The 24,064-nt window shown below is 42.6% G+C and overlaps 1 protein-coding gene across 1 annotated transcript in view; it reads left to right on the top strand.

The window, feature by feature from the left end:
• eif2ak3 (eukaryotic translation initiation factor 2-alpha kinase 3) overlaps window positions 1-23,639 on the top strand; it is a 36,132-nt gene extending 12,493 nt beyond the window's left edge. Inside the window, exons 2-18 of the mRNA XM_055057134.1 lie at window positions 1,264-1,393; window positions 8,502-8,696; window positions 8,787-8,917; window positions 9,657-9,924; window positions 10,016-10,178; window positions 10,281-10,406; window positions 10,663-10,785; window positions 11,111-11,340; window positions 12,006-12,118; window positions 13,701-13,823; window positions 15,228-15,377; window positions 16,125-16,671; window positions 16,750-16,923; window positions 17,955-18,128; window positions 18,217-18,318; window positions 19,307-19,369; window positions 20,308-23,639. Of these exons, the coding sequence (XP_054913109.1) occupies window positions 1,264-1,393; window positions 8,502-8,696; window positions 8,787-8,917; window positions 9,657-9,924; window positions 10,016-10,178; window positions 10,281-10,406; window positions 10,663-10,785; window positions 11,111-11,340; window positions 12,006-12,118; window positions 13,701-13,823; window positions 15,228-15,377; window positions 16,125-16,671; window positions 16,750-16,923; window positions 17,955-18,128; window positions 18,217-18,318; window positions 19,307-19,369; window positions 20,308-20,490 (2,995 nt within the window). The 3' untranslated portion in view covers window positions 20,491-23,639. The remainder of the gene's footprint in view (window positions 1-1,263; window positions 1,394-8,501; window positions 8,697-8,786; window positions 8,918-9,656; window positions 9,925-10,015; window positions 10,179-10,280; window positions 10,407-10,662; window positions 10,786-11,110; window positions 11,341-12,005; window positions 12,119-13,700; window positions 13,824-15,227; window positions 15,378-16,124; window positions 16,672-16,749; window positions 16,924-17,954; window positions 18,129-18,216; window positions 18,319-19,306; window positions 19,370-20,307) is intronic.
• The last annotated feature ends 425 nt before the right edge of the window (window positions 23,640-24,064 follow it).

The raw sequence follows: 24,064 nt of genomic DNA on the forward strand, positions 1-24,064 counted from the left end.
AATACTTGATTAAGCTTTGTTGTATGGTCATGTCAATAATATGATGTTAGCTTTACAAAACTTCTGTGTCTTCATGTTTTATATTTAATATTTATACTTGAAAATCATGTTGGATCACAGGAAGCTCTTTCAAAAGAATACATGCCAATGGATCCAAATGTATGTCAACTATTTGTCCTGATAAATTTTTCTTAAGTCGTGAATGGTTACTGCCAGACGAGGCATGCTAGTTGTTAGCCTCTCCAACGCTAACATTGCTGAGTGTGTCTGAGTGTGAGGCAGCCATGATGAAACTCATCACCTCCAAATCTGTGACCATAGTTTTGAGCTGGAAAATGGTGCCTTTGCTAAGTCAGGGACAAGGAATTGGTCAAAGCGGAGAAGTTTGACTGCACCCTAAGTATAAATAAATATCAACAAATCAATCAATAAGTATTAATAAAATACTTTTGAATTTTAATATGCATCTTGGGGTCTTATTCATAAATGAGGGAAACATGGAATTAGTATTAATCTGTCCGACAAAGACGTACAATTCATCTGTCTGTTCCTCTGACCACTGGTCATCCATTCATTCATTTTCTGACATCCTTGTCCCTACTGGGGTTGGGAGGCGTGCTGGTGCCTATCTCCAACTGAGAGGCAGGGTCACCCTGGACAGGTCGCCAGTCTGTCGCGGACCACTGGACATTATACATTGAAAAAAAAGTTGGAGACGTCTGAAAAAGTTAGAAATTCTAACTGGAAATGCATGAAGAAACAATATAAAACCCTTCATTACAGAGCAGGGAAACAGTATGCAAACAGTAAGAGCCCTAACAAGAACTAAATAACAGGGATGTAATTGTTCTACTTTGCTTCGTCAAGTTCAGCTCTTCTCCTCATGGAGCGAATCAGCCATGTTTCCATTCTCCGAACACATCTGCGGTCCTGATCTCTCATGGCTGCCGTCAGGTGACTGTGTGTCATGTTTTAATAATTCTCTTTCATCAATATGCCACCCTAACCACCTGACGCAGCGGGGGGGTTCTTGGCACAGGTGTTGCGGTCGAAGCTTCTGATGAAGGTCACTCTGATTTTCAAACAAAAACAGGACTCCAGAGGGAAGGAGACATCTGCAGCGCTGCTACAGTGCTCCTCGTCATTCATTGGTTAAACCCAACTGGGACAAACCCTGGAGGACAGATCTGTCTCTGATGGTGTCGCCTCATGTGTTTGGAATTCACTAAACTTTATTTTGACGTCTGCGTGTTGTGTCCATAGGTCACTCGTGATCATCAGTACCCTGGACGGGCGGATCTCGGCGCTGGATCCTCACAACCAGGGCAGGAAGCAGTGGGACCTGGACGTGGGCTCAGGGTGCCTGGTGTCCTCCAGCCTCAGCAAACCTGAGGTACAATCAACCTGATGTCCCCTCATTGAAACCAAAAACCGGCTTGAAGCATGGATTCCCATCATTTATGTTAATCACAAAGGCTTCAGTAGCTGCGTTTCTGTTGACCTTATAATTTGCAAGATAAATTTGCTTAATGGAAACCATTTTGAAAAAACACATTTTTTATTTTGAAAATGTTGGCACTATGATGCGGTGCTTTTTTTTTCAGCCATATTGAAATTGGTTTATTTTGCAAACATGCAATAGAAACACTTTTGTCGCATCACATTATCAACAACTGGATGTTGCCATTGGTGCAAACCACAAAGAAGAAGATGACAGGAAGTAGTTGGAGGATCATGGCTAGCATGTTCTTTCAATGACTTATTGTGTCAACAAGTTTATTCACATGTAATTTTAATAGTGTTTATATTTAATGAAAACACTGCAATTAAGGAAATGTGTTTTCTTGACATAAACACAGCTTGTAATAGTATTTAAATAATGAATAACATTAAGTTGGTTTATGCTGCCCTGCCTAGTTTAAGTATTCATACATCTAAAACTTTTCCACGTTTCGTCCTGTTGGGAAAAACGAGGGTTGCGTGATTTTTGAAAAAATTTGCAGTGCAAATATTTTGGGTCATTATTAAAATCAATGATTTAAAGCAGCAAATTTTTTCGCATGAAAATCCAAAAAGTACATATTTTGAACTTGAATATCTTGAATAAAATGAACGACCTGAATAAACAATAGACAATTTTTTTCTTTACTTTTCTCAGCGATTTATTTTCACTGAGATAAATCGGGGGAAGTTTTATTTTTGAGGATTCGGGCAGCCCCAGCCAAAGAGTAAATATGATCCATACTTTGGTAGTTTAACTGTAGCATTTTTAGTTATGCTACAATAATTATTACTTCCCTTGTTTTATGGTTTTTAAAATGTCACTCAGTGGATCGTCCTCTTAAGAGAGGAGAAAGGTCGCATCAGTCAGAAAACATTACAAAATTAGAGAATGTGTGCAAAGCAGGATATGCTGCAGTTCGTGTAAAAAACAAAAAATCAGTTTGTATTGAAAATGTAACCACAAATTGGATTCATTGCACAGTTCAAGGGGTGGCAGCATCATGCTGAGGGGGGGAGGCCTTTCAATTAACAACGTTTGCTCATATCTGATGCTCTGATTGGCTGAAATATTTTCATAGATATAGGGGGAAAATGTTCAAAGCTGGTGGAGACAGAAAATAACTAATTTATTTAATAAAGAAACCACACCTTTCAATTTTTTATTTAGAAAATAAATATAAGAATAATATTTAAACCAAATAAACACATTGATGATTAGGGGTTAAGTAATGTGATAAATGTTGAAAAGTGCATATGGAGTCAAGCCTTTTGTGCTTCTTATCCAGTTGTGAAAAAACAACTTTCTCAAAGAGGGAATATATTGTTGGACTGATACATGTTAAGTGGGAGTTAAAGGAGCATTCTGCCTGTTTTCTTTCCTATAAACAGCCCATCTTCCCTCTTTTATTTCCCTCTCGCTGTCTGTAGACGTTTAGACCAATATTTGAACTCGGTGCACTTTGAGCAGCCAGCCAGGAGGGAGCTGCTGCTATCATGTAGGCCTCATTGCACGCACCCCAGACATGCACACGAATCGCAGAGCAGCTGATTTGCCCGGAGGATGCGCCTGTTTTGTTGACTGCAGCGGGTTCTTGCGCATACGAGCATAGCAAGCCCCTCGCCTCTACATGTGTACAGAAGCTTAAACCTCCCACACTGACACGCGGAACGCCCCGGAGCGAGACAACGCGGCTGCACGCGGAGAGGCGCGCTTTGATGTGGACCCGCTCTGTCTCCGCGCTGAAGCTCCAGGGGAAAAGGCCTCTGATATTAACCAGGGTCGGGTCTGAGCGCCGGTCTGCCGCTGCTGCGTGGGAGTGTTTGGGTCTCATTAGTGCGGCAGCACCATCCAGCCTCAGCTTATCGATCAAGTTCTCCATATTTAATTGCTGCTGTTTTTTTTTCTCTTCTTTTTTCCTTTCAAAAGCCTTGACTGATTCTGATGATGTTTAGACTGAGATGTCAAATTGGGAAAATAAGGAACAGAAAAAAATAATCAAAGTATAGAACAATATTTGTTTTTCTTTCCCACACTTTTGTCCCGTTGTCTTAGTTTGCTCCTTTCTTCTTTATTTTTCCTTTTTTTCTTAAAACCTTTTTATTGTTTCCTACTACCCTCACTTTCTGTCTCATCTTGGTATCTTTTCTTTCGTTCTTTATTTTTTTCATTCTAGTTCTATATTTCTTCCTTCCTCTGTTTCTTTGTTTTGTTTTCTCTGATTTTCTTTCCTTTTCTCTTTTCTCTGTTTTTCTTCCTGTCTTTCTTTCTTGGCTTCTCTTTTTCTTTCTTTTTGTTTCTATTTTACTTTGTTAGTTTTTCTTTCTCTTTCTTTCTCCATTTTTCCCTGTGTCTGTCGTCACAGTGTTTATTTGCAGAACATTGCAATAAAATTATTGATTATGAATAAGCCTCATTCTGAACTGAATTTGACCTAACGTCTGTTAGGTCAAATTCATCTGTCTGACCTGAAAGATGAAGACAACTTTGATCTTTCTGCTTAAAGCTCTCCCCTAAAATTTCAAAAGGTTCTTAAAAAAGTATAAATATGGCTTCAAATCCCATATTTTAAATGAATGGGTGCTTTGGGTGCATTGTCTTTGCTAACATTCCGCTTTATATAAAACCAATAGAGGAAAAATACACAACTTGTATTGTTTAAAAATTTCATGAATGTAAACAATATTCAAGCATTTGAAGAAGTTTTAGTTAGTTATTAGTTAGCATGCATCAGTTATTACCTCCTGATGTATAGGACTACTTCTTAATATACTGTAGTCATTTACATCAATAAGATAATTCCCCCCTTAGTGAACAGGGCACCAAAACCGGCTCCAGCCCAGGGGCCCACATCCCTGTGAATCCGGCCCTGGGTGTTGGCAAACCGGCTGAACAGAGATGCCACTCTGGTTCTGAACCCGTTGACTTGTTGTGACGTCACTTGTTATGATCCGACCTGTGTGTGTGTGTGTGTGTGTGTGTGTGCGTGCGTGCGTGCGTGCGTGCGTGTGCGTGTGTTAATTGTGCTTTATGTAAGTTTGGAATCTGTCTTGCCCTCTGTGGCCTCTGTAACCTGGGATGCCCGTCTGCTCCATGTGCTCGGCTCCCTTTAATGCGCATGTTAGTGGTGGGAGGTGTGTGTGTGGGGGGGGGGGATGCTTTGCCTCTGGCTCTTTCCTCCACCTCCCCCTCCACCCGCTTCCTGCTGGGAGCTTAGCAACAGTTTGATTGGTGCTTGCTGGATCCCGAGACACCAGTCTGCTCAGTGATGGGAGGCTGGAGGGGGGTCCGCCGCCGCACTATTGGCTGGCCTCGACACGCCGGGGCGGAAGCAGCCAGTCGCCTGCTCCGTCCCGCATTGTGTGTCACTTCATCGTTTTCTTTTTTTTTTTTCTTCATTTCTTGCAGTAAAACGTGGGACAACAGAAGTACAAACCGCATTGTCTGCAGAAAAAAGAAAAAAACAAGCCATCACTCGAGCAAAACAGGAGAAGCTCGAGGGGGTTGAGGTGCGCGCGTTCGGAGGGGAGTGACTCATCCTGCAGGGGCGGGGCTTAGAGGACTGACCCGATGTGTGTTTTTTTTGAGGGGAGGTGAGGTAATGCCTTTCAACCAGAGATGATGTCATCAAATAACAGACAGCACGCACTTGCTTTCTGTGCATCTGCTGGCATGCAGTGAGAACCTGATTGATCGACACGCTGACGTTTAGCTCTCTGCTCTTAATGGGAAAAGCAATCATTTTCCCAACTCAGTGAGGGAGACGCAAACTGCTGCTTCAGCAGTATTTTTATTATTTATTTATTTTTGTTAGAAAATAAATATTTGGTCCCTGAAATAGAGTCAGAGCTGCGCGTTGAGGTGAAACTGTTTGACAGGATCACTGGAGCGTCAGCAGCAACATAAACATTAGTTGTGCCCCCTCTCCCCCCACCCCTGCCTTAAGGTGCCCCACTGTCTTGTTCCCCCCAAGGGGTGGAACATGTCTACACGACTTGTTACATTAAATAATTATCCATCTCATTTCGAGGAATACTTCCGCAGCAAATTGTTTGTGTGAATAAAATATTTTTTTCTCACAATGCAAGAAACGTCAGTCAGACTTTGATCAAAATCACGCTCTGATTTTTATCTCTTTTTCTTTCTCCCCATTGGCCCCCCCTCCAGTTTTCTCTTGAGGAAAAGCGGTCGGTACTAAATTAGAATCTGCATTCTGACGAGGCTTTTTTTTGACAGAGAATAAATGAAAAACTGTTATTGGTCTGATGCAATATTCAAATTTTGAATGTTTGTGTTTATAATGTTTGAAAATTATAATGAAATGAAGGCTTTTGATGCAATTGATGTTTCAGTTGATCAATCGAAACATCAATTGATCTATACAATAAGTGTTACTTTGAAAACTGAGTTACTGGAATAAATGGTTTCAGAGTTATTCAACCTTATTCAGTATTAGTGTACAATTCAAAGCTTTTAGCATATATTTTCCTACTTTCTGTGAAAAGCAGATTTATTATTGATTTCATGATAATAATAATAGCATAGCTAAATATTTATACTAATGTAAAATCATAAAACATCAGCAACAACGTTCTTATAGCCCACTACCACACTACCACAAATACTGCTCTTGAAAATTTGTAATATGCTTCTTTAGGACACCACTCACATAAAGAAGTATTGTTTTTATCACCATAGTGCATTTAATCACATTTTCAAATGTATCTATATCTATATTTATTGATCCTAACGATTCCAACAATACGAACTGTTGTAAACATCATTAATAGTAATTTATTGTGACGACAATACATCAGAATTGTTGTAAGAAATTTATCACGATAAATGATATACGATACGGTAAATCCGCTCCCCTGTTTTAAACTAAACCCGTCAATCGGTGCGACCAGGAATTGTGTAAGCACATCATTTGACTCGGAACGTTGCGAAGCTCTGATTGGTGCAGTCACACACACACACAGGTTAGGCCTCAGAATAATAAAACACACTATACATTCAGAGCTCTTTAAAGATTGATAGGACCATTGAAATCCACAGAGAGAAGGCGGGAATGTTGATGCTGAGAAGTCTGGGTGGGAGGCTTAATCTTTTAAATTATTCTTTTTATCTGTTTTTAATATTTTATTTTGCTTCAATTCAAAACCCCATTTGAAGGCAGGGGCTGAGTATCATTTTTAGAACCTGACAGAAAGCTTAATCCTTCCCAAATATTATGTGTACACTCATGAAGACAAGCAGACTGTGGTGTGGCTGATCATGGATGAATTATTAACCAGAAAGAATTCCTTTTTATTAGCTTGAAACGACAGACAGGGCCGCTTAGGGCTGTAATATAATGTGATTTTATTTAGTTCTTTTAACCCATTTAAAATATAAATGTTTTTATTTTTTATGCAGCTACACTTCCACACTGTTTTTTAAATTGAAAATAGACACTTCAAGACATAAAGCTAGTTTCCAATGCATTCCCTCAGAAGACTCCCTCGGCTTTGCAACTTGCTGATCCAGACTTTGTGCGGGACGATCCGGCCGAACGGCCAGCACTGAACTCCACCGAGCAGCTGAGAGCAGGCTAACTGGTGTCAGAACGCCGGGCCAGATCAGATGGGTGGATTAAGGCATCAGGAGCAACATGACTCACCCACTGCTCTGAGAATTTTCCTTTTTTCCTGCCTGGTATCCATACACGCACAAAGGGAATCGACTCAGACCGCTAACCCAAACCACCCAGTGTGTTTGCAAGGCTGTCATCACTCCGTGTTCAAAAATGACACGTTTTCACTCTTTAAAAGCAGAAGTCTGACTCCAGAAGCAGCTCATTTACCTCACCAAACGTTCAAGAGCGTAAAACGCTGGCCCTCCAGAGAAAGTGATTGTTGAGTAGCTGTCCTTCTGTCTGAACTGATCTAAAGAGTTTTAATCAGGATTAGGGTCAGGGGTTTTTCAATGATGTCATCCTCAAACCCCTCCCTCCCCATTGCAATGAACACCTCATGCCAACACATTCTATCAGCTTGTGCTGTTTTTGTACATATCCAACCTAATTACCTAATCTCTTAGTTGTGTAATGGTTCCAGATCTGTGGATTGAGTCCAAGTGTGTGTGGGCCAGTGAGACGGCCAGTGAGATGGCCGTGTGGGCGGTTGTGTGTGTCAGGTGCCGTCGTCAGTGGATGATGTAAGATCACTACAAAATTAAATGAAGGAAATGTTTTGTATCCCTGACGATTCATTAAATACCAAAGGGCTCGGGATAGACAATAAATCAATAACATTGTATATCGCCATAGACAGACAATCAGTATCAAGAGATAATAAATATTCCGTAATTTCATTGAACTCTGATCCAGAACCACACAGCACTCTGGGGAATGTAGGCATCAACTAACTAACTCACTCTTTGGTTACCTGGCAACAAACTATTGAGTAACTAGGGCAACCACTCTTTCAGATTGCCTCATAACTGCTTTAAAAAAAATCAATAGTTATCAATATCAGCTGAGATATCGTGATACTTTTTTCAGCCATTTTGTTCAGCCCTACAAAGAATTAAAACTGGTTGGTATGAGTTATCATGGCACATATACCACAAATATACCATGGATACACCATAGCTCTCTATTTTTACATAAATATACCACCAATCTAGATGTTTATAGCTTGTCATCACCACTTTTAGTTTGCTATGGCTTGTTTTTAAAACAAGGTTAGTGTAACAACCTACACTAGAAGTGGTAGGTTCCTACAGCATGACTGTATTTGTTCTTGAGGTCAGAAATGTACCTGAACAGTTGAATTTGTCTTTATGTAATCAAGGTGCAGTTAATGTCTAGTTCACATGGCGAGATTTTCATGCCAATTTTTCCCTTCCGAAAATCACAATTTATGATGCAACAATTTTTTCTTTTGTCAGCAACAGTAAAAGAGTAGAAGACAATAACAAGACTCATCTGTATTCCATTTGTATTTTGGCCTCACAGGTATTTGGCAATAAGATGGTCATACCTTCGCTTGACGGTGCCTTGTTCCAATGGAACCGGGACAGGGAGAGTATGGAGGCTGTGCCTTTCAGTGTTGAGTCGCTGCTCGAGTCATCCTACCGCATCGGAGAGGACACCGTTCTGGTCGGGGGCAAGTCCCTCACCACTTACGGTCTGGGGGCCTACAGTGGCAAGGTGATACTATCGTGGTAACAGTTTTAGAAGTTTGCCACATGGTCACCATTTTCGACTCTAACTGTTTTTGTTTTTTTGTCTTTGCTTCAGATCCGTTACATTTGCTCTGCGGGAGGCTGCAGTCGGTGGGGGGACGAAGAGATGGAGACAGAGGACGTTCTCCTGCTGCAGAGGACTCAGAAGACAGTGCGAGCCATCAGGCCTCGATCAGGAATAGAGAAGTAAGTTCTGAACTGGTCACCACTGGATCCACCTGCTGTACCGCGTGTCAGTAAAGATAGTGAGTTGATAAACTCCTCAGGAAGTTGGAGTTAAATAACACTGAACAAGAACACACTATCTGAATGTGCAGAGCCACAAACAGTAAAGGAAAAGTTTCATCCAACCAAGATGCGACCCAAGACTTGGACTTGGTGTGATCTTGTGCCCTAAAAACTTGAGACTTGTCTTGGACTCTTGTCCTGAAGCAACGGTCTCAAGCATCATTCCTCAAAGGCCTTGTCCTATAACTTTTAGCTGTCTCTCTGCTTCAGCACACCTGGATCTAATATGATCTCAGCAGCAGAGCTCTGCACAGTTCGACTTCATGCTAGTGAGGCACTTTAGTGATCTAATTCAGGTGTGTAGAACAAGGAACGTATCTAACAGTTTCTTGAGAAATACAGTCTTGAGACGATTGCCCTTATCTTAGACTTGTGCCCTAATGACTTGATCCATCCTCTGTGCATATGTGAGTTGAAGTTCATTATTTACAGCCGGAACACTCTAAAGTTATCTGCAATAAATTCCTACCAAATATTCCTGAAAGACCAATATTTTGAGAATTGCAGTCACTCTGAAGTCCTGTGAAGAGGATGAAGTTGCCAAACATTGCTAAGTACCTAATCCAAAAGAAAATCTTGATTCTCTTTCATTCTTAGTTTGCTTTTTGCCCCTTTTTTTTTCTTTTTGTGACCTTAGGTGGAACTTCAGTGTTGGGAGCTTTGAGCTCAAACTAGTCCCTGAGAAACAGACCGGAATGAACTTTCTGGAGGGAGACTTGGCGAACGATGACTCCTGGAAGGAAAGCCAGCGAGTCATTATCGATGAACCAAAGGAGAGGGAGCACAAGGACAACAAGCAGAACCAAAACCAACATTTGGACCTCGTCATTAAAGTGTCTGTCCCTGATTGGAAGGTCATGGCCTTCAGCACCGAGCCCAACGAGCAGCTGGTCTGGGAACATCAGGTGAGACATTTTTATTTGTCACCTTTAGCTCTTTAAAGAGAGGAGTGTTTGCTGTATTGTAGCTCATTCTGTGTCACTATTTGCTGCGTAGTTCTGTACACCCATCGCCTCCGCCTGGCTGGTGGGTGGGGGTAAAGTCACACCGATCAGCCTGTTTGACGACACCACCTATAGCAGCCGATCAGAATCTAAAGAGGATGATGAGGAGGAATCCGACAAAGCCCAGACTGCTGCAGAGTCTAGTGTCTACCTCGGTGAGTTCGTCTGACATGTGCATTCACTCATCTTGATTTTTTTGTTTTTGTTTTGAACATCTTGAAAAATCGCTGTCATTGAGTTTGTGGATGTGCTTTCAGGGATGTTTCAGGGGCAGCTCTACCTTCAGTCATCAGTGAGGATCTCTGAAAAGTTTCCCTCTAAAGCTATCGAATCGGAGAAAGACATCATTTCTCTCCCCACTGTCAAATGGAAGCCGCTTATACGTAAGTCTTTTTGCGCTGAAAGCTAAACACCAAAGGAGCTTGACTTTGACGGTAAAAAGGACAAAGTGACCGAAGACAGTTTCTATTTATTATTTAAAACCAAGTAGTCACTGTTCAAAGAATCTTTTGAAGACACATATGCTCTCTATCCGTTCATTCCCTCAGGCCCTAAGCTTTTACCCTTTGGACGATGTGTTTTTGTTTTTGTTTTTTTCCAAATTGATTTCCAAGGAGTTTCTTCATCTCGTCCTTGCAGAGTCTCCGTCTCGGACTCCGGCTCTGGTGGGCTCTGATGAATTTGACAAGTGTCTGAGCAACGACAAGTATTCCCACGACGAATACAGCAACGGCGCCTTGTCCGTTCTTCAGTATCCTTACGGTAAAGGCCGCGTCACTCCCTAACCATGGTGTAGCCCTGCATGTTGCTCCAGCAGAAACTTTCAAAGCCTTTCAACCTTTTCTTGCTTAGTTTTGCTAGTTTTTTTGCTTGGTTTAGCAGAATTCCAACATGAGCGATGTGAAAGTGTCATAGCTGCATCATACAGGGGTTCAACGAAGCAGATGGATGAATGTTTTCAGGCTTCTGTTATCGTCCCTTGGTTTTACAATTATGCACTAACTAATTTGCGAGAGGTTGTATGTGCCAGGTGCAGATGAATCTAATTGATACCTATCTGGTTTCCGTCTCCGTCTTGTCGCCGCAGACAACGGTTACTACTTCCCCTACAGCAAGAATTACCGGGAGAAACGTGAAAGTGCCATCAGTCTGATAAAGAGAAATGAGGCGGGCTCGGACAACCGCAGGAGGAAGGACCCTGTGCTGCTGCTTCCCTGGTGGAAGGAAATCCTCGGCACCATCATCTTCTGCATCGCTGCCACCACCTATGTGGTCCGCAGGTTCTTCCACCCGCCTGCCCCTGTGGCCTACGTTAGGGTAAGAGTTCACCCCCTGACTGCTGTTAGAACTGCGGTATGTAACTTTTATTTTTTTTAAATATGTTTTTTACATTATTGTTAAAATTGTCACAATGTTGATAGAGAGAGAGACAGATAATCTGTGAAAAGATAAATCTCCTCCTCCCTCAGTTACTATTGCCGTCTGATGAACCGCATCGCTCCCGACCAAATACAACCAATCAGACATTAGGAAGGTCTTAGCGCTGTCAATCATCCTCATGTACTCACTGATAAATGTGCTAATGGTGGAAAAGCAACTTACTACTACAGGAAAAGCATTTATCTGCTGTCATTGGTTGCCATGCGAAATAGCTTCAGCATTTGCTGTGGTATCTGTAACTTAGCAGTTAGCAGAGCAGGGGTGATTGACAGCGCTAAGGTCTGCCTCCTGATTGGTTGTTCTTTGATGGTTCTTGGAGAAAGGAGAGGAGATTCTGTTTTTTCCACAGATTATCTGTCTCATAAGACACTGTCACGGCATAATGATGATTTCAACAAATATGTAAAAAATGTTTTTTGTAAACTTTACATACTGCACTTTTAAGTAGCTGAAAGGGAGTGTTTTTGTTCCTAAGTGTGTGTGCGTGCGTGTGTATGTGTGTGTTTGACATGTTTTTGCCGTCATCTGTGTGTCCGTCGCAGCAACGGAAAGAGTCGGAGACGCAGTGCCAGACCGACAGCAAGTTTGACCTTGAAGTCGTCGAATCCAAAGAGCCGGTTGCCGTGGAGAACCGCTTCAGCGAATATGTGTCCAGGTACTCCACTAACTGCCCCACAAAGGAGCGCCGGACCCATTTGTCTTTTCTGTCTGAACTTCTCCCGCTGCTGTTCCACCACTTATTATCCTGGCATTTCCAGAGCCTCACTCGTTTAAGGTGTAGCTACAGATTGAGCGCTGTTACCATGGTGACCACTGGTCTTCCAGCCTGCCTTGATAGGACAAGGCAGAGACGGGGAGATAGGAGTCGTGGTAACATGCGATTGGGTGTCTCGGCTGTTTGCCGTCAAATCAGAGTGACCTTTGCACCTCTCCTCGCAGCGGCGGCTCCGCTTAGCTTCCATCTGCCTCTCGGGGTCGCGGGGTCACATTTCATCACAGTCTGAACACTTTCAGAAGTTTCTCACTTCTTCTAGCTGATCTGATGTTTGTGGGGATAAATCCACCCTAAAACCTGCATCTGTTCCTTATAGCTGCTGCTCTGGTTGATAGATTAAGTTAGCTCCAGAACTTTTCCAAGCTGAAGGTGAAGCTGCTGCTCCCACACTTTAGCCTCCGAGTCCCATGATGAGACAGGAGCAGGGTGCAGCCAGGTCTGAATATGGTTTCCCAAGCGGTAAGCGCATGGCTCTGCTCCTCGTTTATCAAAAACTCCTTTAGATTTGGTTGCAGTAGTAATTGTGGTGATGATTCATGAGGCAGTGTTTATTCATAGGTTCAGTCCCCTGAATTTGAGACATGGATGAAAGAAAGATAGTTTTTAAAAAAAAGGGAAACTTTTCTCTTTTTTAATTTTTCAAAAAGCCCGCTATAGATGATTAATGACAAATGAAAGTACTGTCATCTGAACGGGCCAAAATGATGTACCAACTTCAAGTATTTATTTTTTTCAGTGATTCCAGATCCTGTGGACAAGTAATTTTCACAAATGAATAATTTTCTGCTTGAGTTTCTAATGTTATGACTTAACTGAGGATGGCAGCATATCCTTAAAAAGTCTTAAATTAATTTTGAAGAACTCTTCACCGTCCTAAATATGCTAGTAACGGGTCTTAAAAGTTGTCGCAGGATTATTCAGTGTTGTATGTAGTTCTGTTTTATTTATTTTTCTTGCGGGACTTTCCTGTCAGGCAAAGGTTTGAGTCACACGCAGACATCTCCAATGCATTGAGTGCTTTGAGGCTGTCGGCAACTAGCTGCTAACACACCCTTGCTAGCTGCCTCGCTTTCTTTTCTCTAACATGGGGAAGTGCAAATGTATCGCAAGTTGGCCGGACAGCTTTTTTTTTAAATTACTACTGGCTTCCTCTTGTTGCCAGCCTAATCCTGAAATCATTCCCTATATTTATATATACTTTTTCAGTCTGAAATTTCATTCAGCCTTCCATTATAAAGGTCTTAAAAAGTCTTGAATTTGCCTCTGAAGCCTGTAGAGACCCTGTAACTTTATGCAGCCTAGAATTTTGAATGGATGATGAAAACCTCAGTAATCAAATTCTTAGCAAGTGAATATTTTGTGTATTTTATCTTGAATTCTCCAAAGTTCTGTTGAACACTGTGAAGTCTGCGTGATTCTTCCTTGCCCAGGGATAACCAGTATGTATCTATCTCCCCCCCAGGTACCTAACAGACTTCGAGCCGGTGCAGTGCCTCGGCCGCGGGGGCTTCGGCGTCGTCTTTGAAGCTCGCAACAAGGTGGACGACTGCAACTACGCCATCAAAAGGATCCGCCTGCCCAACAGGTAGCGCCTCTCGCCCGGCGGCAGCGCGCTTCTTTGCTGTGGGCTACCAGCTCTGTTTCCTTTAAAGCCGGTTATGTAAGCTGTGGCCTACTTGTTAAACACAGAAAACCACACAAACGGTTAACTGGCGTTTTGAAACCAATATTAGCGGTGCATTTATTATTTATAGGCGCAAGCATGGATATTTAATGTTGCTTCTCTTAACACTTGCGGACCGATCTGTACGGCTCCCTCTGAAAAAAGTATTGCACCCGTGAAGGCAATTTCTCTGTTTCTGGCTTTGGTTGCCAGAAATATTAATAATGAGATGTGTGACTGAAAATCGTTTGTTGTTGCCCCTTTGGGCCTCTTGTCATGATTGTTTAAACAAAAAATATAAGCTGAACGTCTTATTCCCATTTTGGTTTTGCATTTGTAGGCTGTATTTATGGTGTAGAGTTGCCACCAGATTGTGTTTGAGGAATCAACAGCCATCAGGATCTCTAAACAGAAGAGAAGATGAAAAATGAGAGACATTGCACAAAAACTGGCAATAGCCGCCACATTGTTAGGAATGTACATAAGAGAAAAGAACAGATAGACCAATTATAACATCAGACGGGAACCACTGCAGGACAGGGGTGGAGGTACCAGCCGCAGCGTCTGCTGTTTGAAGACGACAAGTCATTTAGAAGGCGACTGAAACCAAGAAGCAGAGAGAAGCCCGAAGCTTCAAGGACAAAGTTTGATGGACAAATGAGGCAAAGTAGAAGCGTTACCAAAGGGACAGAACGGTTCATGTTCAGAGAAAGAGAAGATTGGCTCATTGACGACGCCTCTAGAAATCCTGACCTGCTGATTCCAACCTTTTTTTTTTTTTTTTGTCTGAAAAGTTGCTGAATGTAGCTGCCTTTGAGTTTCGGAGGTAGACGACATTGGTGGTTAAGGTTGATTGACGTTTACACAAGAGTCTCCCAAGATTAAGGATTAAGAAAAAAGGTTTAGCAGTTTTTCGGTTCCTTAATGAACATAAAAATGTGGCATGAAAAAAGTCAACCTTTGTCTCATGTCCAGCCGTTGATGTCAAGCCGAAGTATTTACAATCTACAACTAAAATAAAGAAAATACCCTTACAGTTCCCATGCTTTCAGAGGACAATGTATTTTTGTCCCTTATCCGTAACAACACTCAGGTGCTGTTAAAACTCTTGCAGCCTAAAAATTAGCTTTGTTTTCAATTTTACTGTTTTATTGCAACTTCACAAATAGTTTTTAGCTCAGCAGTTGAAATCAGAGTGAAAGCCGGATGTGTTTCAGCCTTGTGCTTTGTGTGTGCTTTGTGTGTGTGTGTGTGTGTGTGTGTGTGTGTGTGTGTGTGTGTGTGTGTGTGTGTGTGTGTGCGTGTGCGTGTGCGTGTGCGGTCCAGGGAGCTGGCCCGGGAGAAGGTGATGCGGGAGGTGAAGGCTCTGGCTAAGCTGGAGCATCCAGGGATCATCCGCTACTTCAACGCCTGGCAGGAGAGCCCCCCCGAGGGCTGGCAGGAGGAGATGGACCAGAGGTGGCACAAGGACGCCAGGTTAGAGGGCAGGGTCAGGGGGTCGCTGGGGTCACATGCTGTCTGGGAAGGTTCCAGTTGAATGTAGTCCGGATATATGTTTTATGTCCAACTCCCCATCTTCTCATTCCTTTTCATATTCTTCTCTTTGCTCATTTTCTTCACTTTGTTTCTATTTTGTTTTCCTCATTTCTTTTCTTCCCCCATTTCTCTCTGCCTTTGTTACCCTTTCTGTCCATCAAAACCTTCTTCCCTCCTTTCTTCCTTTTTTAGTTTTTAGCCTTTCCTTTTGTCTGTCCTTTTTTATTCATTCATTCCATCATTTTTGTCTTTCCTTCCTTTTTTATTTTTGTTTTTTCTTCATTCTTCCTTTCCTTTTAGTTTTTCCTTTATTCCTGCTTTCTGGAATCCTTTTCTTCCTTTTTTTCTTCAAGACGTGTGTCCATCCTTGTGGTCTTTCCATTCTTTTAATGTTTGTAATCTTTGTTTCCTTCTATTTGTCTTACTTTTCTTCTTTCCTTCCTTTTAGTTTTTTCTTCTTTCCCACTACCTTCCTGTATGATTTCCATTCTGTAACAATGTTTTAACCCGTTTTTGCTAAATTCCTGGTAAACATTGTATTTCCAATGTCCTGTCTTGTTTCCAGGACAGGACAGGATGTTTTAAATCAACCTGTCCTGAAGTTCAGCAGGTCATCATTAATAATCCCTCAGAATGAAATCCAGTCTTCCAGCCTAACTGTATTAATGACGACTCTTCCTCTTCCAGTACCACTGACTGGCCGATGAGCGTCCCCGACCACATGGAGGTGCTGTCGGTCAAAGTCCCCGTGTCCAGCTCTGTGTCCCCCACGTCCGGTCCAGACGGAGACACATCCGTCAGCGCTCAGGCGCTCCTCTCCAACAGCAATGCCGGCTTCAGCGCCAACGACGGAGACGGCGACCTGTCCTTCCAGCCGCTGCCGGGCCACGACAGCCTGATGTCCGAGCGGGACAGCCAGGCCGACCCCGACGCCTCCGACACCCCCAACTCCTTCGAGCTGTGCTCGCCGCGCGGCCCCAGCGACTGCACCTCCTCCTCCTTCGACATCGTCTTCGAGGACTCCGGCTGCGATCGGGACGCCGACGCCGACACGGACTCGGGCACGAGCGCCGCCGGTCCCGCAATGCTGACGGAAAAGAAGAGTTCTTCTAATTCTCATGGCAGGCAGGAGGAGGCTGCGCCGCCGGCTTCCTCCAGTCCTCCTCGACCCACCTCGCTCACCCTGGCTCTCCCAGCCACCCAGCCGATCCAGCGCTTCCAGCCTTCCCCAAAGGTGATTACCAAGTGACCAGCTCAAACACGCGGCCATCCTGTTGCCAGATTGTCATTGAACACGGCGTCCTTCCTGCAGGTGTACCTGTACATCCAGATGCAGCTCTGTCGGAAGGAGAACCTGAAGGACTGGATGGCTCAGCGGTGCCAGCCGGACCAGAGGGAGCTCAACCAGTGTCTAGACATCTTCCTGCAGATCGCAGAGGCCGTCGACTTCCTGCACAGCAAGGGCCTGATGCACAGAGACCTGAAGGTAAAGGCTCACAAAACCTGCACCGAGGAGGAAGAAATGGTATGCATCCCGTGTGTCAGGAGCATTTCTCCCAGAGTTCTATAAGCCTGGCGGGTCTCTAGGCTTTACTTGTGCCCGGCTAAGAATTGTTTGTTTATTTATTATAATTTTTTTATATACACCAGTTTCTGTAACCACCGCCAATCTTTACTGGTCTACATTCTAACAACTTCAGCCAGTAAAGTGACAAGTCACGGAAAAAGGATCAACAAATTTAGGACACTTTAATCAGGATGAAATGACGAAAACAAGTTTTTTCACCTTTTTTAAGACTTTACAGTTGGTGTTTAGGTTTGTGCTAATGATATCTTCCAATAACAGTTACCAAGTTATGTTTTCAAATTTAAATCGTTTTTTAAATAAAAAACATGGTGGGATGACCAGTTTCCAGCTGGAAACCCTGTAAACCACCGACAAAGAACAATCTGGATAAATCACCACTGCAGAAACACAGGCCAATCGTCAACCATCCATTCATCAGCCTACCTATTGAAAACTAATCAATACCTTCCAAATGATAACCAACCGCTTTGACGTCTGTTTCCATGCCCACCACAGCACTGGTACTGCCCTGGTCGTTCATTAGCTGTGTTCCCTCGGACCATGTCGTTGCACAATTTGACATTTGGAAAATAAATTTGCTTACTGGAAACATGCCACTCGGGTCTTCTGGTTCTGGTCCTGCTCTGCATCCCCAGAACCAGAACCAAACATGGAGAAGCATACATCTAGAACAAACCTCCAGAGAACCGCAAACCCAGCCAAAACACTGAGTCCATTATATGAAAGCTAGAAACCCACCTGTTCAGAGGTGCTTTTGATTAATAGTAACTGGAACTTTGATCAACATATTTAATGTTTGTTTGCTTGATGACTTTCATGCACTTGACACATCGGGATGTTGTAGAATTGGCTGATGTTTTCATTATTGAAGTCACTCTGAACAACATGTGCTGCACGAATCAACCCGGCTTGTTCTCTGCTCCCTCCAGCCTTCCAACATCTTCTTCACCATGGACGACGTGGTGAAGGTGGGGGACTTCGGCCTGGTGACCGCCATGGACCAGGAGGACGACGAGGACGAGCCCAGCGTGTTGACGCCCGCCCCGCTCCTCACCCGGCACACGGGCCAAGTCGGCACCAAGCTCTACATGAGCCCGGAGCAGGTGAAGGAAACGAGCGCCGCCGCAGAAGGGACTCTGTCGCAGAACACAACCACGGGACTGACGCTGCCGTGTCTGCTCTGCTCCGCAGCTCTCCGGTAACTCGTACTCTCACAAGGTGGACATCTACTCGCTGGGGCTGATCCTGTTCGAGCTGCTGTACCCCTTCAGGACCCAGATGGAGAGAGTGAGGGTGAGTCAGCAAACACAGACCTCTAATCAGCTCCTGATATTGAGCTTTGAATAAATATTCATACTTATTAAAGTGGCAGTATCATGTAAAATTGACTTTTTTGAGCTTTACAGCCTTTTCACATCAGTGTACAATGCTATTTCCTCATTGAAAACATACCTGGAGGCTTGCCTTGGTTCTTTTAAGGCAAATGTTCCTTTAGTCTCCATGGCAACCATTCAGCTGTGTAAGGCACCTGGTTGAACCTAACACCGCCTCATAGAGCGGCTCTCCCACACGCAGCTCCTTCAGACTAGCCAGCAGCAATTAGCAAAAACCTGGTAGACCTACACATCCGTGGAGCTCATTGTAGGAGCTACTGCTCAGAGCAACGCTGACAAAAACATTGTTAAAAAGAGGAGCCATGTTGGATAATTTAAAACCTCCATTGTTTTCTCGTGTATGTTGTATCTGGTCAGTGCTCAGTCTACGCTGAAATAAAAAAAGATTTCCTAAATCTTTCAGTTTTAGGAAAGATGTTTGTTTTTGACGCAGTAACAAACTTCAGGGTATTTTATTAGGATACTCGTTGTCTGTCTAAATAAGTTTAATAATGTGATTGTTTATTCAATCAGCATTTAATGCAGCTCTCATAAAAAATTGTTAAAATATAATTATTTTCACATTTTCAACATTCTCATAGCAAGAAGGCTGTAACCTTCTCGCTATGAGAAAAAGACTTGCAACAAAATGGCTACTTATCAATTAAACATTAGCCAATCAATAAGCTCAATCGACTATTTTTCACAAAAACAGAGAGGCAAACATTTGACTCTCTAGATATTCAGTTAAGAGTTGCAACTTTTCACCACCCTGTAGATGATTTCCTCCTGCTCAGCTACTACGGTTCGAATCTCAAATGAAAGTTTCAAACATGATAAAATGTTGAATCGTTCACAGAATGAACTCTTGCTCAGTGACTCACAGGTGTTTACCTTCCTCCCTCCAGACGCTCACTGAGGTCAGAGCACTGCGCTTCCCGGAGCTTTTCTCCAGAAACAATGCTGAGGAGGTGAGTGGTCGTCTGCTGCCACCTAGTGGCTACAAACACAACTAACGTCTGTATTCATCGATTTCTATGGAAGCTTTGATTACAATTTTTTAAAAAAGTTTTTCCCTGCAATGTTATCAGAGAGTAGATGTAATTTACCCGTCCACACTAATCCAAATACGATGTGGTTTCTGATGAATGAAACGCCTCGGCTCTGAATGCGACATCAGATTTAGAAGAGCATAAAATCTTTCATTCAATACGGAGGTAAATTCTTAACTTTAATGTGTTCTTAATAGAAACTCAATATCATATCATAAATACATTAAAATCACATGCATTTCTACTATTAGTATTAGTTTTGTTTTAGAAATCAGGAATTTCATTGCCTAAAATGCAGTGACAGCTTTCCAAAGGAAGAATCTGCAGATGAGAAAAAACTCAACCTGAGAAAAATTCTGTCCTTTTTGCTTGACTTAACTTCAGTACAGCGTAGGGCTGATCATTTGATCTTTTTTTTTTTTAATAATAGGATAACAGAGGGTGCTTAGAGATTTTCTTTTTTGTTTGTCTTAAATGCAAAATATAAAATTTTTGAACAGTTTTGGCCTAATTTCTTGTCTGTGGTTTCATCAAATTGTCTTTTTCGCAGTGTGTACTCCAGTTAACAATTGATTGATTACTGAATTAATTGATTATTGTTTAAATAATCAATTAATAGTAATCAATGGTTTAGCCCAAGTTGTTTTTCTTGTTAAATCAGACACTGACTCAACCTGTGAGTGTTATAGTTGCTGCTTAGCAGAGCTGTTTACTTTGTAATGAGATTAACATAATCCTGGAGAGCAAATCTGTGACTCTCAGACTCTTTAAAAATGCCGCCACTCCGTGTCGCCAAACTGCATTCTCGACCGCATCGACGTCTCATGAACCAAACATGTCCGCCTCTCTGCCAACAGCTGACCATGGTGCGCAGCATGCTGTCTCTGAGCCCCGGCGAGCGTCCCGAGGCGGCCGACATCACTGCCATGTCCCTGTTCCAGGAGCTGGAGCTGCCGTGCCGGCTCGCCGTCCGGCAGCGCTCCCGCACCTACAGCTCCTCCTCCATGGGCCGCCCCGCACGCCAGGCGTCCTCCAGCTGAAAGCGCTCAGTTCTGAGACGAGAAGCCCCGCCCAGCCCCGCCCCGCCCTGTTCACCTCGCCACCAGAGAATAGCAACAAAAAAACTTTTTAAACGTAGACTATATCCTGCCAGTTAACTCTAGAAAAACATTGTGTCGTTTATCGTTCATGCTACCCAACGTTCACCCTTTAAAAGCGGGGGAAGGTTCTTTCAAGAGCATTTTTCTTGTGGGTTCGTAACAAAACAAACAAGGGCACTTTTTTTTTTTTATCCTGCTCTCAGCCAGCTGTGTGTAAACCTGCCCAATGATTTCTCTGCAGTGTTTACCGCTGATCTCTACAAACTGCCTCTTTTATCACTCTTACCTAAATCGTCCTCGATAGCGATGCTCAAAAAAACAACAACACAATAACAGATCCGGTCAAAACGTACCACTCGCTCCCAACGTTGAGCCAGTGTTCAGTCCCACACCGCTACGCCTCAGGTATGAAGAACCAAGGGGACACTCCTCACTCCGAAGGGGCCTTTGATGTTCGTGCAAACACCGAGCGGTGTTCCCACACGCAATCTGCCCGATGTGGCAGACCAAAAAAAAAAAAAGAAAAAAGAAAGAAAGAAAACACAAAAAACGAAGACGACCATCTTTTTCTCATGATCATTATTTTTTAATAAGAGCTGACGCATTGCATAGAGATGAGTTTGAGTCCCGTTCGCCAGATGTGACTTGCCTTTAGAATGTGGCCGTCTGCACTCTCAGGCCGGATGCTAGCGCTAACCCTCGTGTCGTTTTGCATGTATCAGACGGGAACATGAAGGGATGAACGTGAGATTGTTTTGTTTTGTTTTTATCTTAAAGCCAGTACTTTTTTCTCTGTATAAATTTTCCAGATGAACTCCAGAGGTGCTCAAACCTTTTCTTGCGCCTCTTCTTTACCATCTGTACATAGTTGAAGGCAGAATTTTGTTTATACCCCTTTTACCCCCCCTCCCCTTTGGTTAAGATAAGTTTGACCAGTGATGTACATATCGTAAGGCGCCATTGCTTGTAAAAGGCTTTTTTTTTTTTTTTTAGTTTTTTCATATTTACCTGTAAGATAGTGTGATATACTGTGAGAGACAAAAACAAAGAGGAGGTTCACTCTTTGCCATTAATGGATAGCTGAATGTTACAGTGTGACCCCCCTCCCCCGCCTGGAGACAAGACCACGGTCTCCGGGGACACTTATTCTCAGTGTTTGTTTTCACATGTTTTTTGGGGAACCAAGTGGAGAGCGTTGCCTTGCTTTGGTAAGAGAAAAAAAACCAAAACACCAGTGGGTGTTTTTTTTTTTGTTGTTTTTTTTTTTTCTCCAGCAGGACCCGGAGTGCCATTAGGAGAGACAGCTAAGTGTACTTTTCTGCAACCAATAACACACCTCTGATTATGGATGATTCAACAGCCTTGTGCTGGTGATTTCCCCCCTGAAACGCACAAAACTAAAACTTTTTTATGGTTACAATAAGAAAGGAAATTGTTTGGGGTTTTTTTTGTTGTTCTTATTGGGTTTTTTTTTTTGTTTGTTTTTTTGTAGAGATGCACCGAGAATTTTCAGCTCAATGGGCAAATACAAAATCTGGTATTCTTCCTATGTTTGAACACACCATACACAATAGTTATCAGCTAGTGATAACAGTTCTCAGTGTGGATGTTGTTACTGTGTGAAGAAGACCTAAGGTTTGTCATTTTCAGCATCGGTGAAGACCGAAAACTGACTTGATATAAAATAGAGGCCAAAGTAATGGAATTTAAATGACTTTGAAAATGTACTCAGAAAATGAAGGACAGTCCCGATTTATTAATTGAAGCATATGTTTACGGCCCTTCGATTTCGATCAGTGTTTCATATTGAACTTCAAAAATGAGGATAAATGTAAGCTAGCTGACGCATTTACAAACCTAAAGTAGTGCAATCTCTGCAATTGTGATGCATTTAATGAATGGAGTGAAAAGAAAGCTGAAGAAATCTGTGGTCAGATCGGTGCATCGCTACAAACAAAACAACATAAAAACAAAGGTTGAGCTCTGCAGCTCTCCTGTGTGGCAGCAATACAGCGTTTCCATAAAAAGAGTTGGTTGGTTTTGTTTTATCCCCTCTGCTGTGTCTGGGGAACCTGGACCTGATGATGGTTGTGTAATCCACATGGCCTTTTGTTTTAATGCGCTGGAAGAGTCACATGACCTGCTTTTTGGAACTACACACACAAACTGTTGGCTGTAGGTTGTGCTTTCTATGATTGTACTTTTCTAAAGACCTTCTCTTTTTTCACAATGAGTGCAGTTTTTTTATTATTATTATTACTCTGCAGGGTTTTTAGATCACGTTAGTCTTGACTGCGTCAGACGGAACAAGTCACACTGATGTTTGTTGGGGGTTTTTTGTTCGTTCATCCGGTCAGCTTACAAAAGATGATTCAGAGTTGTAAAGTTATCAATGTTTCGAAGTTCAAACCAGGCCCACCCTGTTAAAAGTGAAAACTGGATGGTTTTAAAGTGATAAGCCTAACCCTTCAGGTGTTGTGTTTGTATGTTACTTTAATCCTTTTCTGACTTTTTTTATTTAGTTTTGTTTGTTTGGGGGTTTTTTTTTAGAAATGTTGTTGCAATTTTTCTCTTTGATTACTGGTTTATATTTCAAGAGAGGCTTTGGAATAATCATTCCTCAGGAGTTTTTGTTTCCAGAGTGAATTTTGCTCCAAACACATGTTGGAATGGGACAAACCTTCACAACTTCATTCCACTACATTAGTAAAATGCCGCATCATCTTTGTACACCAACTGCAGCATTGGAACATCTTTCCTAAACGTGATCCCATCCCAGGTTTTCTGTCCTCGTTTGTTTTCCGGAAACCCGAGTCGTTTTCTCGGATAAATTGTACGAATGGAAGCCAATTCCATTGTGCGTCTCGAGCCTCTGCCTGCAGACGCAGTCGCTTTGGTCTCTGTGCACCAATCCCATTTCTCCGTCTGTCCATGTTGAACTGTAAATATGTCGATTTGGTTTATTTATGTTTGGTGGGCGTGATCAATCCTTTGTGGGTTGGCGTCACACTGAGCGCTTCATGCCATGGAGCGCATTGGAATACGACTTCTTATAAGTCTGAATTTAATAAACTGTTCTATACAATTTTCACAGTTGTGTGTGTCACCAGTTTTGTTGGCCAGTTAAGGTTCTGACAAAGTACTTTTTAACATGAACCACGCTGTTTTCCTACGTTTGGCACAAAAGACATTGTTTCCATTAAATGAGAAACAATTCAAATCACATATGAATAATTTTGTTCACACCCAAGTCATTAAAAACAAAAAAACTCACTTCACCGTAATCCTCCGATCACTTCCTGTCGTTTTCTTCTTCATGGTTTGTGCCAGTGGCAGCATCCGGGTGTAGACCGTGCGGTGCGACATAAACCGATATCAATATTGCTACATAAACCACCTCATCCTAGCGCCAAAACTTTTTTATTCAATAACAAGAGTTTTATTTGCAATTGGTGTGTTTCCATTAAGCAAATTTATTTTCAAAATGTCAATAAGCCAAGTTCTATGTCCAATG

Source organism: Poeciliopsis prolifica, unplaced genomic scaffold (assembly GCF_027474105.1).
Source record: "Poeciliopsis prolifica strain line A6 unplaced genomic scaffold, Auburn_PproV2 SCAFFOLD047, whole genome shotgun sequence".
Lineage (NCBI taxonomy): Eukaryota > Metazoa > Chordata > Actinopteri > Cyprinodontiformes > Poeciliidae > Poeciliopsis > Poeciliopsis prolifica.